General features: G+C 36.6%; 1 protein-coding gene and 1 long non-coding RNA gene across 3 annotated transcripts in view; one reads left to right on the top strand and one right to left on the bottom strand.

The window, feature by feature from the left end:
• LOC135274882 (uncharacterized) overlaps window positions 1–3011 on the bottom strand; it is a 99843-nt gene extending 96832 nt beyond the window's left edge. The window contains exons 1-2 of the long non-coding RNA XR_010342611.1: window positions 2931–3011; window positions 2465–2810 (exon numbers count right to left, since the gene is read on the bottom strand). This is a non-coding gene — a long non-coding RNA (uncharacterized LOC135274882). The remainder of the gene's footprint in view (window positions 1–2464; window positions 2811–2930) is intronic.
• Window positions 97–14885, top strand: ARRDC3 (arrestin domain containing 3). 2 transcript variants are annotated; one of them, XM_012477611.3, is made up of 8 exons: window positions 99–607; window positions 4521–4602; window positions 6487–6634; window positions 7630–7732; window positions 8061–8317; window positions 9132–9294; window positions 9570–9724; window positions 12155–14885. In XM_012477611.3, exons 1-8 carry the CDS (start codon window positions 328–330, stop codon window positions 12209–12211), a joined length of 1245 nt encoding a protein of 414 aa, XP_012333034.1. In that variant the 5' UTR covers window positions 99–327; the 3' UTR covers window positions 12212–14885. The 2 variants fall into 2 exon arrangements, with proteins under 2 accessions (XP_021521064.1, XP_012333034.1); XM_021665389.2 differs by lacking the exon at window positions 6487–6634 and having other exon boundaries at window positions 97–607.
• The last annotated feature ends 1053 nt before the right edge of the window (window positions 14886–15938 follow it).

Below are 15938 nucleotides of genomic sequence, written 5' to 3'. Positions count from 1 at the left end.
GGCGCGCAGGGAGGGCGGACAGCAGCCGCGGCCTGCGCCTGCGCACTGGGGTTGTTTTTCACAAAGCTGCTCTTAAAGTGAGCTGGCAGCCTTTAGCCGCCCGTCTTTGTAAGGAGACCGCTGAGACGAGCAGGAGCGCGGAGCAGCAGCGTCTGCTGCCCTGACTTTTTAAGAAATCTCAATGAACTATTTGTAGAGAATCACTGATCCGGCCTGCAAGCATTTTGCACGGCAAAAATATCGATCAGTGTTAAGTGAAGATCACATTTTATATGTGATCTTGACTTTTTTGTCTTACATTATATTTTTATAGATTTTGTTATAAACATGGTGCTGGGAAAGGTGAAGAGTTTGACAATAAGCTTTGACTGTCTTAATGACAGCAATGTCCCTGTGTATTCTAGTGGGGATACCGTCTCAGGAAGGGTAAATTTAGAAGTTACTGGGGAAATCAGAGTAAAATCTCTTAAAATTCATGCAAGAGGACATGCGAAAGTACGCTGGACTGAATCTAGAAACGCCGGCTCCAATACTGCCTATACACAGAATTACACTGAAGAAGTAGAATATTTCAACCATAAAGACATCTTAATTGGGCATGAAAGAGGTAAGTTTTTCTATTATTGAGAAGTCATTGGACTCATTTTCTTTGGAAACGTACCTTTTCAGTTTTCTGAATTAACGCGATTTTACTCCGAGCATAGCTAAGCAGTTTGATAAACGTTAGCAAAGTTGGAAGGTTTGGATTCTCCTTGACGTTCATCGTGTGTTAAGCCGTAATGCATGCAGGCATCTGCAAAGTGACTGCAAACTGCACTTATTCAACTACCTCTATACCCGGCTCGGTTTGTGCCACACGCACTTGTAGTCCATTTGCACCTTATAAATTCTGCTTGAATCCAATTCAATCGTTTTACTAATGTATTTTCAAATGAATTGCTAAAAGCTGCAGTTTTAGATTTTTGCAACCTAAGACTTAAAAACTGAACTTCGATCAAGAAATGTAATAACATTTTTAAGAGGCTTAATTGAGTGTGTTTCATTTTTAATATTGGAATGCAAAGACTTTAAAGAATTGATCACCGTTCTTTCATAAAAGGTTTCTGTGGCTTATTTTGACATATGGTATCAACACCCCACGTGTTTTTTTATTCTTTCCCGTTCTTATAAAAATTTACACCCAGCATTCCTTATTTTAAAGGGTACTCTCTGTCATTATTATAGGTATCGAGTCAGTTTTAGAAGCCATTTAGGATCGGTAATTCTCTTTTCCGAGCATCATGTCTAACTTTGGAACATGCATTCAATGAAACCCATGCCAGTCAAATGGAATTGAAAAGTATAGGGCATGCTGGATTTGATTTTTGGTTAGAAGAGGGAGATACAGAGTTGTCAAAGGGAGAAGAGGTCCTGAGATTTTCAATCTATTGTTTAAATGGTTACATTGTGGAAATATAGGAGACTCTAGGCTTGTTTTTCTAAGTTTCCACCCTTTGTTAGAAGCGGTTCAATCCTGTTTCGGACCAGTTCTGGGGGGTGGTGAGGAGGGGCGCTTGTTCTGCTCTCAGCAGATTGGTTACACGCGTCAGGTGGTGGCGATGACTTAATTCCTAGCCCAAGAAGAATATAATGTTAAAACTGGTTATGTAATTTTTGTGCCTCTCCTTTTTAATGCAGTATTTAGTTCAGATGTTGGCGATTTTTCAGAAAAAAACAGAGGCATATTTCACCTTTTTATATTAAAAACGTACCTCCTGGAGGAGTGCTGATGACTGAACTACGGCAAGTGAGAAATGAAGGATGCTTTGAGTGACACTATTAATGCATTATTTTTGAAACTATTAAGGTGAACTATTAAGTTCTTTAGTAGGGTAGGGTTTTCGTAGACATAGGTACTTTGTATCCTGAAATAATCTCTCCAAGCGTTAACACTGATAGGAGATGCAAATGCCTAATGACAGTCTTGGTATTTGTTGAAAACCAGATACGTGACTTAGTTTGTACGTTTCTGAATATGCAGCTTTTTATGAAATGGGTGAAAAGAAACAGGTTTTCCTTCAAGGAGTTGAGACTTGCAATGGGGGGAAAGTAGAACGAGTTGTGGGGACAAATATAATTTCATTAGTCGCACTACTATTTCATGGCAAAGAAAACTAAGTGCCCTGCCACCCCCTACAAAATGCCCCCCAAACCCGGCTACGCGTAGACTAGATCAGTCTGGAATAGTTTCAATGACTTGAAACTGGGAGCTCTCAAACTAGCCTGGTAACTGAGACCCCGCCCCGGGCGCCCGGGATAGGCGAAGCCAGGTTTGTTAGCCTGTTGCTAAGGCGATGGCAAGCGCTGATTGGATTGGGCGCGGGCTGGTGGGGAGAGTGGGCTCGCGCCGCCGCTGGGGCGAGGCTAGGAAACCGGCGTGCGCCGGTAAAGGTCCCTCCAGAGCGACCCCCACTCCCGTACTCACGTTTGTTCTCGGGCTTCTGGAGGCGCCCGGCTCTTGTCACAAAACGTTCTGTCGCGCCTCTTTTGGGCCTGCTAAGGGCCATCGAAAGGAAACGACTTCAGGATTTAACTGAGTAGAGGGCAGACGCTCCTGCCGGCCTTACAGGTGCCAGATGGCTCTGGACGCAACTTTAGCAGAAAATCCTTTTTAGATGGGAGTTGGGACGCGAAGGGTTGGCAGGACCCCCTTAGCTATCTTCCGGGTGGGGGATGTTGGAGGACTCCTGTGAACGCTTGTTTTCCCCTTAGCTGAAACAAAGCGTGTTGCCCGACCTCTCCGGTCGCCAGACTGGCTACCTTGATTCGACCTGAGGGAAGAGAGCAAAGGTTGGCCTGGGGGAGAAAGAAAGTGATTCCAATATCGAAATCTGGGTGGGGGCCTCGACGAGTATCCCCTGCCCCCTCCCTCATTGTTTCCCGTAGCCTACCGGCCCCCGCCTCCCCTCCGCCGCCCCAGTTTCCCTCGCTGCAACTGTAAAGGTGTCAGAGTGGCCCGAGCCAGATCGAACCGGTCGCCGGCTGGGGCGTGTAAAGCGGAAGCGCAGCTACTCTGTCGCCCCGCCTCCCGATCCAGCAGGTTAGGCTGCGCGGGCACGGGCGCGAGCGCCGCGCGACGTATGCCGTATGTATAGCGGGGCGCGCGGGCGGCGGCGGCGCGCGGGCGGGCCGGCTGGGATCTGCTCGCGCCGGTTTAGGCCGGTCCTCTCCTGCTCCGGTCTAGTTCTTGATTGACAGCAGGGCACTTGTTTACCACGGCGCGGCCGCCGCCGCTCGCCTCAATGAGACTGCTGAGCTGGCACAAAAAAGGGAGCGAGGAGGGAAGAAAGGGAGAGGAAGGCAAACTTTGGGCGCCTTCAACAGGAACGAATTTAAATGGCTCCCAGTTCACCAGTTAGTTTTTGGTTCTGAAATCCATTCAGGGGATTTGCACAGGGGGTGAGGAAAATTGTATGGAGATATAAGCGAATCACCATGATTTTTAAATAAAAGTATCGACGTATACATGCCTTTTTCCTCCTTTTCTCTTTTAATATCAGGGAAGCATCACGTTTTTTGTGTGTATTCAGTACTTTTCTGAAGGAAAGTTAAATAATGTGCCAGTTTTTCCCTACTCTGGGAGCTAATCGCAAAGGTTTCTACACCGAGAATACTAAAAGATATTTGTGTAATTATCTAGTCAGAACGCTAAATAAGCATTTTAATTATCTAGAACCCCCTCCCATATTTTCGATTGTATTTCTTTATTTTCATGCTACTTCAAAAAATAATTTGACCTCATCCCTTTTTTATAGCAACTGGAAACTCTTAGTAATTAGACTTCATTTCTTCAAGGATGAGGGACAATATTGTTTCCTTATAAGCAGGTACCTCCTAAATGCTGTTGTTTTAATTATCTAAGGTATAGTTTATGCAAGTTTTAGCTGTTGCTAGGACCAACTGAGTGTTGTGATCATTTTAGGACAATAAATATTTATTTTTAGCTATAAAACACATTAAAATCAATGTGTATGCTTTTTTTTTCTTCATCTATTTGACAGTTTTCCAGTGGTTTTGGAGTATCTATTCTATTCATATTTTTGGTATTCTCCCTAAACTGACATATTTTTAAAGGTTTGCATGAACAGTTTTTATTTTATACATTGTAGTCTTGAGATGATAAATTGAAGCAAACAACTGGAGACAAAGATAACATTATCTTACTATGATGTGAGACCTGAGCCTTTTGTTGAGTATATATACTATTTTATAAACAGATGCTTTATAGCTTGGGTCATTTTACATTTAAAAAAAAAAATGTGAGTATTCATTATCCCCATTTTGCAGATAACGTAGCTGAAGACTGAATTTTTATTTTGTGCAGAGGAAATGAAGTTAGAATTAGAACTCAGATCTCTCAGACTCCAAAGCTTGTTTTGTGGTCTTAATTATTATATAAACATCTTTAAAGTTATGCCACTCTGCAAAGTATGTAAATGTTTAATAACAAATTCTTTGTTTAATTTTTATGTTTATTTTAGATGATGATAATTCCGAAGAAGGCTTCCACACTATTCATTCAGGAAGGCATGAATATGCATTCAGCTTCGAGCTTCCACAGACGTAAGTATTATAAATAATAGACATTTTTATAGATACCCATGATCAGAGCATTACTTTATTCTAAATTTAAATATTTTTAGTTTAAAAAAAAAAAAAACCCTTTCATTACTGAAACTTGCAGAGGAAAACAATATATTAAACATAAGAAGCTATTTTTTAATCTAGTGTGGCAAAATTACAGAAAGCAAGCTCAATATACAGTTTTTTATCCCAGAGTTTACAAGGTTTTTAAAATAGGAGTAGTGTTGCCTTTAACATGAGTGAATTGGAAGGTGCTAGTCAAATAATAATTACTTTATACTTAGTTTATTATCGATTATCATTATGAGAAAAGATACACCCTATCAAGTCTTAGTAGCTTCAATTTATAGAAAATTCTGTGTTCTACCTTTTCTGCTACTATGAACCAATAGCAGTAACTTTTGAAAATAAAAATAATTAGAAATGTTGTTTTTCTGATATGAACTTAATAGCTTCTGTACAAAGAGCTATTGGGAAGGACACACAAGAGATATTATGATCCAGGCTTAGAAGGAAACATACATCAAGGATACATTAATATAAAACTTGGAATCTAGAATCTAGTAAGAGAGGAAGAAGGAAAGTGGTGTATTCTTAAATAAATTACATTGTTGGGAGAGTTTATACAAACTTAAAAAAAAAATGCCTTTTACCAATATTAAAACCTGCAAAATGGCCCTTGTGCTGATTATTCTGGAGGATACACAGATTACATAAGATTTTGTCAGGTTTCAAATGTACATAATTCTACATTTGTTTTGTTAATTCTAATGCATGAGATGTTATATATTGAAAGGAGTCATAAGTGATATTTTTCAGAAAATTCCTATGTTATTTGAGAATTTTATTTTGAATATAATGCCCTCATCTAATTTCTGAGAAAAATATTAAAGTCTATAGATAGAATAAGGCTAATATGGGGCCTGAGTATTTTTATGATCATTTAATGTTAAAGTTCTATAGTAAACCAAAGTCATTTAACATAAATTTTGGAAAACTATTAGCATAAACTTTAAGATTTTATTTCTCTGCTATACAAGCTAATGTGGGAATCTAAAATGCAAAAAAAACTTATGAAAACACCAGTGTTTCTTATACTAATCTAAGCTGGCACTCTTCCTTGTAAATAACTGAACGTTGAGTATTTTACTAATGAAATTATAAAAAAGAGACTGAACTTGCTAAAGTAAAACCTTCCACAAGTAAAATCTGACAGAGTTAAAAAAAAAATGTTTTATTCTCTTGACAAAGATCAAGAGGACTATTTCTTTTTCTTTTGAAGCCTATAAAGTTAGAGAACAGCCAAACAAGAATTAAAACATAACGCAAAGTAGTTTTTCAGTGAACTTATGAAATGTGAAATTTTTGAAACTATAATGACTATTTCAGGCCTTTTTTACACGTTAATTAGTTGCTATAAAAAGATGGTAATTCCTGGCTAATGAGAAGTGGAGTACTATAGGGAATTTGGTCTGAATGTTTAACCAGTGTCTAGAATTTATCACTAGAAATAGTTAAACCACTCTCAACTTTGTTTTTTAATTCTTGGTCTTTTCAAAATATGTCCATTAAACTTTCATAATTTTGCCACCATAATTAAAAGTAGCCTCCTGTTAGTTTAAATGGATTGTATTCTTCTGGCTTTTTTAAACAAAATTTTAAAGATATTTATTATCTATTGTTACTTGGAAATCGAAAGTTTTTTCCCCAATGACTTATCCCTTTGGAAATTTTTTAAATTATATGTTTGATACCTCATTGGTACATAAACAATACAATATATTAACACTTCTATTCTGACCTACTGTGTAATTGTTAGAAAGAGGTATAAAATTAATATATTGACCTTTATATTCTGCACAGACCACTTGCTACCTCATTCGAAGGCCGACATGGCAGTGTGCGCTATTGGGTGAAAGCCGAATTGCACAGGCCTTGGCTACTACCAGTAAAATTAAAGAAGGAATTTACAGTCTTTGAGCATATAGATATCAACACTCCTTCATTACTGGTAAGAACTGACTGAATTCATTCTTTGTTTTTGGCATATAAATTCTAAAGAATAATCACCTAAACTATGCAGTTGTCATAATTTAAAAACACTGGTTTTATTTTAAAATTTCATAAATATACATTTTATTAAATACAGTCAAGAACACCCAAATGAATGAAAAATATGCTCATATTTTTTATATTAACTTTAAGTAAATATAAAACCAAGACCAGATTTGATATGAAGTATCTCTTACTCAGAATATGACAGCCATGACAAAAAACAGATCTGGTCCTTGGATGATCTGAGTGGAAGAACAGTAGTACCTTTCATTGTAAAACAATATCACCTAACAATATCATAATCTAAAATTTCTACTATACTTTGTTATTCCAATAGAGGGATAGTTGTCAAAAAATGGGGAATCATTAGTTTCATGAATAAAACTTAATTCCTTTTTTAAAGGAATCTATTTTTAATTGCATTTGTATGAGAGTAATTCAAATTTGACTTAAAACTTTACTTGGTTTAAACAAATGATAACATCTTTAAAGCAAATAAGAAATGGACCTTTTCCTGTTTTTACATAGTTTTTTTATATTCTCAGAGAAAGATGTTAACATTTGGGATTATAATCAAATTGCTTTCTGTGCTGCCTTTTTAAGGCAGTTTAAATGAAATGTGGAAAGGGTTTTTTTTTGTTTGGCTGATTTTTAATTACTGTATTTGTAAATTGTGTGTGCTAAAAATCTATGTTTATGGGATAGGCTATAAACCCTTTATCTTTTTTTCTAATTGAATGGAAATTTATATAAAAACAAAAGCAGTGGTATAATTCAAAACCATCGGTTAGTGGAGAGAAAAAAAAAAAAAAGTATATCTGGATACCAAAAAAAGCAACACCAGTTTTAATTTTAAATTCTCCACAAATTTAGAGTTATATTTTAAAATATTCTGGTATTGATTGTACCAATCTATACACTGACCTTTTTCTCTAAATTTTTTTCTTACAGTCACCCCAAGCAGGCACAAAAGAAAAGACACTCTGTTGCTGGTTCTGTACCTCAGGCCCAATATCCTTAAGTGCCAAAATTGAAAGGAAGGGCTATACCCCAGGTATGTATGAGGTAGATTCCCACAAAAAAACTTTCTTCACTTAGCTTTTATGTATAACTTTATAATATTACTACTAAATATAAACATAGTATTCTTTTGTAAAATAACAGATTGTGCTTATCCATTTTTTTTTCCACAAAGTGGCATATAGTTGCCTTTTTCAATTAGCTATTGATTAGTTCATTTCTATGACTCTTAAGTTATTTGCATTTCTTAGGACAGCTTTTCATGCATGTTAGTTGCACATTCTTACTTTAGCTTTAAGAATCTTGATTTCTTTTGTTGTTTTTTTCTAACAGGAGATATGTATATATTTTTCCCTCTGTAGGTGAATCAATTCAGATATTTGCTGAGATTGAGAACTGCTCTTCCCGAATGGTGGTGCCAAAGGCAGCCATTTACCAAACACAGGCTTTCTATGCCAAAGGGAAAATGAAGGAAGTAAAACAGCTTGTGGCTAACTTGCGTGGGGAATCCTTATCATCTGGAAAGACAGAGACGTGGAATGGCAAGTTGCTGAAAATTCCACCAGTTTCTCCCTCTATCCTCGACTGTAGTATAATCCGTGTGGAATATTCACTAATGGTATGTACACATTTAAGAGGTTTTTTCCTTTCTTTTTTTCTTTTTTTGAAACAAGGTCTCCCTCTCCGTCTGTCACCCAGGCTGGATTGCAGTGGCACAGTTTCAGCTCACTGCACAGTCTGAGCCTCTGCTTTCTGGGCTCAAGTAATCCTCCCACCTCAGCCTCCCAAGTAGCTGAGACTACAGGTGTGCACCACCACGCCTTGCTAATTTTTGTATTTTTTGTGGACATGGAGTTTTACCATGTCACCCAGGTTGGTCTTGAATTCCTAGGCTCAAGTGATCCATGCACCGTGGGCTCCCAAAGTGTTGGAATTACAGACATGAGCCACAGTGCCTGGCCCAAGACATCTTTGGTGTTTTTTTTATTTTATTTTATTTTGTTTTTAAGTCTTAAAGTTATGAAGGCATAATTTTGTCTTATATCCAGGATTTGATTTTTTTAATTCTATATATAGTGACATACAAAAATACATTAACTCTATATACTGTGACTTAATATGTAAATGTACTATACAGAATTATACACACCTCTGCCTCCTGGGTTCAAGCAATTCTCCTGTCTCAGCCTCCTGAGTAGCTGGGATTACAGGTGCACACCATCATACTCAGCTAATTTTTTATATTTTTAGTAGAGACAGAGTTTCACCACATTGGCCAGGCTGGTCTCAAACTCCTGACCTCGTGATCTGCCCGCCTCGGCCCTCAGAGTGCTGGGATTACAGGTGTGAGCCACCATGCCCTGCCAGTTATTAGTTTTTAAAAAGGAAATCATACTTGGCATTCTAAACTTAATATTCTTTGCAATGTTTAGGTATATGTGGATATTCCTGGAGCTATGGATTTATTTCTTAATTTGCCACTTGTCATCGGTACCATTCCTCTACATCCATTTGGTAGCAGAACCTCAAGTGTAAGCAGTCAGTGTAGCATGAATATGAACTGGCTTGGTTTATCCCTTCCTGAAAGACCTGAAGGTAATTTGATAATACATATCTAAGCTTAATCTCTTACTATTATTATCAAGAACATTATTTTGCTTCTGATATTCTATGACCCTAGATGAATGTAATCTTTCCCTAAAGAAAGTAGATGTGCCCCATAATATTGTTTTGATTATGTCTTTATAGTTTTAATCACCAAACAAATAATAATTATTTTACCTTGACATTCCTTTTTAATACCTACTATTTGTGTATTTTGACATGCATAAGAACATGCTGTTCGAATTGCGTGTATCTTTTTCCTTCAGCACCACCCAGCTATGCAGAAGTGGTAACAGAGGAACAAAGGCGGAACAATCTTGCACCAGTGAATGCTTGTGATGACTTTGAGAGGGCACTTCAAGGACCACTGTTTGCATATATCCAGGAGTTTCGGTTCTTGCCTCCACCTCTTTATTCAGAGGTGAGTACCCACTCCTTAAGTATGAAATGAACTGGCTCTCTTGGGAAACAGCATTGCAGGATTTTTTTAAAATACAATTAGGTCTTGATTATCATGGTAATAACAAAACAAATAATTTAAAACAGATTAAAAGTTAAGATTAGGGTTGTCAATATTTACTAAGTTTGTATCTGGAGACATATTTTTTGAAGGAAGAATTTTATATATCCAAGCACTGATAGGAAGAACTGGCATTTTGCAAGCACTGATTAAATAGCTAGAATTTATCTTATTCATGATTCTTTTCCAATTCTTGCATATTTTGACTTTCTTAGTCATAAAAAATAATTTATTTGTAATAATGTCTTAAAACAACATGCCCACACTGTTAGACTATTTTCATTCATCTTAGATTGATGACAGCTCAGCACTTGAATGTAAATAGAACATGACCCTTAGAAGAAGCCCACGGGCTACTGAGGAAAACAAGCTAAGAAGCAAAATATTGCATAATGATGTGATAAAATACACAGCTAATTTGAGGTGCAGCTTACTGAGTCTTGGGACTCAGGTGGGGCTTCTTGGAAAGGTGACTATTAAGTTGAATTTTGAAGACTGCGTAGTCCTCAAAAGGCAGGAAGAGCAGTCTATGTAAAGACAAGTAGTGACTAGGTGGGGTATCCAGCAATTTCAGGATATTTCAGAGTGACTTGAGCCACTGGTACATATTTTTAAGGGATTTTGAAGTTGGCTTTGATACCAAAATAATTCTGTAAATTACTAGAATCACCTTTTTCTTTTGGTTACTGTAATTTACATAGCTATTTTACAATAAAATATTACTCCCAAATTAAATATTAGAGGAATGTTCATCAAATTGCTCTTTTTTTTCTTAACACCATAACTGGAAGGGTCAGTTTTCTTTCGGATGTGATAATATGAGATCTTCATTCATTATAGAATATTCAGAATTCTTGACGAGATATAATTTTTTCTTATCTATTTTCCAATACATCAAATTTTCTATTAGATGCTAAAAGTGTTCTGCCACTTGCTACAGATGTTATTACATTTTTACTTGGACATTTCTGTCTTGCTTATTAATCTATCATTTCTGGCTTGATTTGAGCCTTCCTGGCTGTCCAGGGGGGCATTTTAAAAAGAATAGCTGTCTAAGTATAGTTCACTTTTAAGCAATTTGTGGGAAAATTCTGCCTCCTTTTAAAAATTTTTAGCACTAAAGATAATGTACAACTTATAAACCCCTAAAATATGTTCAGGGTGCGATTTTAACTAAAAGTTACTTGGTTTTTTTCCTTCAAAAATGTGTTTTACCTAAAGCTTCTGAGGCAATTTGGGTTGTTCCACATTTAAATGCAAGTGGATAGCTCTCGTCCAAAAGCTCTTTCAATAAAAAATATATTAAACCCAACAATTTGCTTTTCTGTGACCATTCTCTTTACACCTGAGAAGCAACTTTTCATTAAGAACATGTGCATATGAAAGTCACTCCTAGCCAGGTGTGGTGGCTCATGCCTATAATCCTAGCACTTTGGGAGGCTGAAGTGGGTGGATCTCCTGACGTCAGAGTTCAAGACCAGCCTGGCCAACCTGGTGAAACCCCATCTCTACTAAAAATACAAAAAATTAGCTGGGCGTGGTGGCGGGTGCCTGTAATCCCAGCTACTTGGAAGCTTGAGGTAGGAGAATCACTTGAACCTGGGAGGTAGAGGTTGCAGTGAGCCAAGGTCGCACCATTGCACTCCAGTTTGGGCAACAAGAGTGAGACTCCGTCTCAAAAAAAAGTCACTCCAAAGATAAAGAAGGAGTCGGGGGAACCTCTTGAGTGTTTTGGGTTCAGCAGTTTTATTTCCTGATACACACATTGCATTTTTGGCCCTCTCTGGGGTTTTATGACCATGAGTTATTACTTCACATAAGCACATTATTTATGTGAGTAAACAAATTGTTTGCACATTGTATAAACAAAGAGCATTGTTTACACAGTTTCATTTTTCCAAAGTCAGAGGAAGTGATAAATTAACTTTTTTGTAGAAGGATGAAAGGGGTACTTTACAAAAGGAGATGATTGCTGTGAGGTACTCTACATTGTATATTTAGGTCTTTAGTACTACTAAAGTACTGAATAAAAGTCTTCATTGACCGATAAAATTTTACTGTTAACTTTAGTGAAATAGGGGACTACCAGACATACCTTTGTAAATCTTATTAATCTAGTAATCAAATATCAGGCACTTTATAGATAATACCAGTACCCTTTCCTTTCCACACAGCATTTCAGATATAAAAGGAGAATAATTGGATATAATATGCTAACAAGCTGTGTACACCCTCTCTGATTACATTTCTTGACTAGTATTCAGAATTGGCTACATTCTTCCTACACCTCATCAAATAACTTTGTAAATTTGTTTACTCATTTCTTTCTAGATTGATCCAAATCCTGATCAGTCAGCAGATGATAGACCATCCTGCCCCTCTCGTTGAAGAAACACTTGGTTGAATCAAGTTGATGTGGGTTCCGAACTGTATCTCTTCCGGCTGAGGACAGAGAAGTATCTTGGAGACACGTTTCAGAGGAAGTGGAATTGCTTTTGCCCAGAAAAATGGCAAACACATGAAACAACCAGCGATCATGCTTTAGAATCCTACAGCAACATTCTGGGACTGCTCCAATATGCTTGAAGATCTAAGCTTTTCTCTTTTAAAACTGGCACATACTCAGAGCAGTCTTCTTAGCCTATGGTCGTACGTGTCAAGACACCACGTTGTAAAGAGGGATGATTTCCTTCTTTTGATTTGAAAATTTGCACATGCTCAATGCTTACATTGTGCGGTTCGATGTCACTACACCTTTTTTTTTTTTTTCGTATTTTTGCCAGACTCTTGATACTCTTAAAACTTGTTTGTGGTCAGCACAACAAGAAACAAAAGAAAGCTTTGAAAAAACTTTAACATGAAAAAACGCACTGACATTTTTTTTTTAATTTAATATAGCCTGGACTTTACCTGCGTATGCACATGCTCAGAGTTGTCCTACTAGGCTGACCATGTATCACCTCTTCAGCTTGGATCCAATTGTGGATTTATTTACAAACATCAAATGCCTTCAAGCCAATCCTTTTTGCTGTATGTTTTGCAGCCTACTGTAGTAGATAACGCAACAGATAATGTGGGGAGAAAAGAGATAAGAGGAGGAAACTCATAAGAGACTGTCAAGATTGTATACCTTCTTGGTTTCTTTTAAGAATTTGTTGCCTTTCTACTATTACAGCAAAGCAGCATTTTGTTACTGACTGCCTAAATCACTTAATCTCAGGTGAACGCATCACTTGCCAAACTGTTGGAATGCTATTTGTGTTTTGTTGCACTGTTTTTTTTGTTTGTTTGTTTGTTTATTTGGTTGGCTTTTTGGAGAGGGAAATTTGGAAACGGGACATACACAAAAGTTATACCCACCCACATTCCCTTTTTATCATTACCTACAAGAAGAAAGTAGCAGATCTAAGAATGGAGTGAAGAAAGGCAGTATGGCAGGCACCAGCAAAGAGTTGAGGGCTGTTGCTCTTAAAAGTTATTACTTTTTATTATTATGTTAAAAGTATGGAAGTTTTCCAGTCGCTGGGGAAAGGAGGGAAAAGTGCATTTATTTTTATACAGAGTTACTTAATTACCTCCAAAACACATATGTTGGAAATCGTTTTTGCTGGTGCAAAGTATATTAATGAGCAGGAATACATGTGTTGATGTTACGGTGAGAGAGCTCAATTTATACCTTTGCTATCTTGCTCAAGCTTGATATAGCATGAAAATTCAACTTTATTCCAAAAGTATATAATTTCAAATTTTAAAATACTGGAAAGTTTGCTGTATCTTTGTATTTTTGTGTTTTTCTAATGAAAATACTGTTTTTCATTACCTAAAGAACAATTTGCTAAACATGAGAAATCACTCGCTTTGGTTATATATGGAGGAAGAACAATCACATCAGTAAATTATAGTTTATATTAAAGGTAATTTTCTTTTGGCTCTTAACAAATATACCAGCATTCATGATAGCATTTCAGCATTTTCCAAGATACCATGTGTACTGATTTTTGTTGTTGTTGTTGTTGTATTTTAGAAGGAATTCAGCTCTGATGTTTTTAGTGAAAACCAGCATCTCTGATGTTGTGACATATGTGTGAAATGGGTGTTACATCTATCCTGCCATTTAGCCCCACAGTTAATAAAGTGGTTGAAAATAATAGTAGCTCTGGCTTGGTGCTTGACCTGGTTAAATACTGTCTTAAAGCTTCATACAAAACAAATAGGCTTTTCCATAAGTGGCCTTTAAGAAAACATGGAAGACAATTCATGTTTGAAAAATGCTGACAGGGTGAAGAAAGCCCAGTGTAAAAATGAATCACGTTTTAAGTGATGCGGTTAAAGGCTTTGGGCTCCCGTAGCAAACTAATACTAGATAATAAGGAAATGGGGGTGAAATATTTTTTTATTGTTAAATCATTTTGTGAATGTCCCCCTCAAAAAAAGCTAATGGAATATTTGGCGTAAAGGGCATTTGGTGGTTTTATTTTTGTTTGGGGGGGATTGTCAGAAAATCCCTTTTCTTTTCTCTCTTATGTCTAACTGACTAGGGAACAATTGTTGATATGCATAGCATTGGAATACTTGTCATTATATACTCTTACAAATAACACATGAAGCAAGAATGACCAATATTCTGATAATTGGCACTGGATCACAAAATGTAATAAAACTTTAAATTTATAAAACTTTATCAAATAAAGTTTTATTTTCCCCACTAAAGTATTTCTTTACTCTTATTTAGAGGCATTACTTTTTAAAATATTGGTCAATTCCTGACATAAGATGTGAGGTTCACAGTTGTATTCCAGTATTCAAGATAGATTCCTGATTTTTCGATTAGGAAAAGTAAAATCCAAAATGTTAGCAAAACAAAGTGCAATATTAAATGTTTGCTTTATAGATTATATTCTATGGCTGTTTGTAATTTCTCTTTTTTTCTTTTTTTATTTGGTGCTGAATATGTCCTTGTAGGCTCTGTTTTAAGGAAACAATATGTGGGAAATGATTTAATTTTTCCTATTGCTCTTCCTTGTGGAAAATAAAGTGTTTTGTTTTTTTCTGTTTTGTATAATTGTTTGGAGATTTATTTGAATCTTGGTCATATTAGTAACTCACAATACATGCAAACACTATTAAACTATTATATAATTAAACTCTATTTTAAGCCATTCTGGGTAAGAATTGTTTCTAGGTGTGTGTTAAAGAAAAATTACTGACAAACTCGTAGGCTAAAGCAGTCCTGCCTCAACCTCCCAAATAGCCAGGACTACAGGTGCACACTACCACACCAACCTAATTTTCTAATTTTTTTGTAATTGTGGTTTCTTGTTACCCAAGCTGATCTCAAACTCCTGGCCTCAAGCAATCCTCCCAACTTGTCTTCTTGAAGCACTGGGATTATAGGTGTGAAACACCATGTCCAGACTCTAAATTTCAATCTTAAATATGAACCAAACTTAACCAGGTAAAATAACTGACTTTCAGGTACCAATTCCTTCTCACTGTGTTCTGTCCAAATTACAAGTATTTCAAGAGGACATAAACATAAGTTACATTTTTTTTTTTAAGATAGTGTCTCACTTTGTCACCCAGATTGCAGTGCAGTGGCAGGATCTCAGTTCACTTCAGCCTTGATTTCCCACGTTCAAGTGATCCTTCTGCCTCAGACCCCCAAGTAGCTGAGACTAGAGGCGTGTCCCACCACGCCCAGCTAATTTGTGTGTTTTTTGTAGAGATGAGATTTCGCCATGTTGCCCAGGCTTGTCTCAAACTCTTAGACCCAAGTGATCCACCCCACTTGGCCTCCAAAGTCTAGGATTACAAGCTCAAACCACCATGCCCAGCCTAAAAATTACATTAATTTCTAATTTTAGAAGAATATTCCTAAATTTCTCTAAATTTTAAAAACAGTGAATATTCTTTGTCCTAAAAGAATCTCTGAATATTATAGTGTCTGATAACCTTAGGAGTACTTTTGGAATCACATTTTGAAATTTTCTTTCAGTGTTTATATATTCATGCATGAGTTACCAAGTTGTATGTGTGCCTTATTATATGATTCTCCAATATTTCTTCCCAAATATATATTCACATACAAGTTACATTACAAAGAGGCATCTAGACA

Source organism: Aotus nancymaae, unplaced genomic scaffold, assembly GCF_030222135.1.
Source record: "Aotus nancymaae isolate 86718 unplaced genomic scaffold, 86718_ANA_hifiasm-v0.15.2.pri h1tg000014l, whole genome shotgun sequence".
Taxonomy (NCBI): domain Eukaryota; kingdom Metazoa; phylum Chordata; class Mammalia; order Primates; family Aotidae; genus Aotus; species Aotus nancymaae.
Note: the sequence above shows the minus strand (reverse complement) of the source record. Positions and strands in the feature narration are given on the sequence as shown.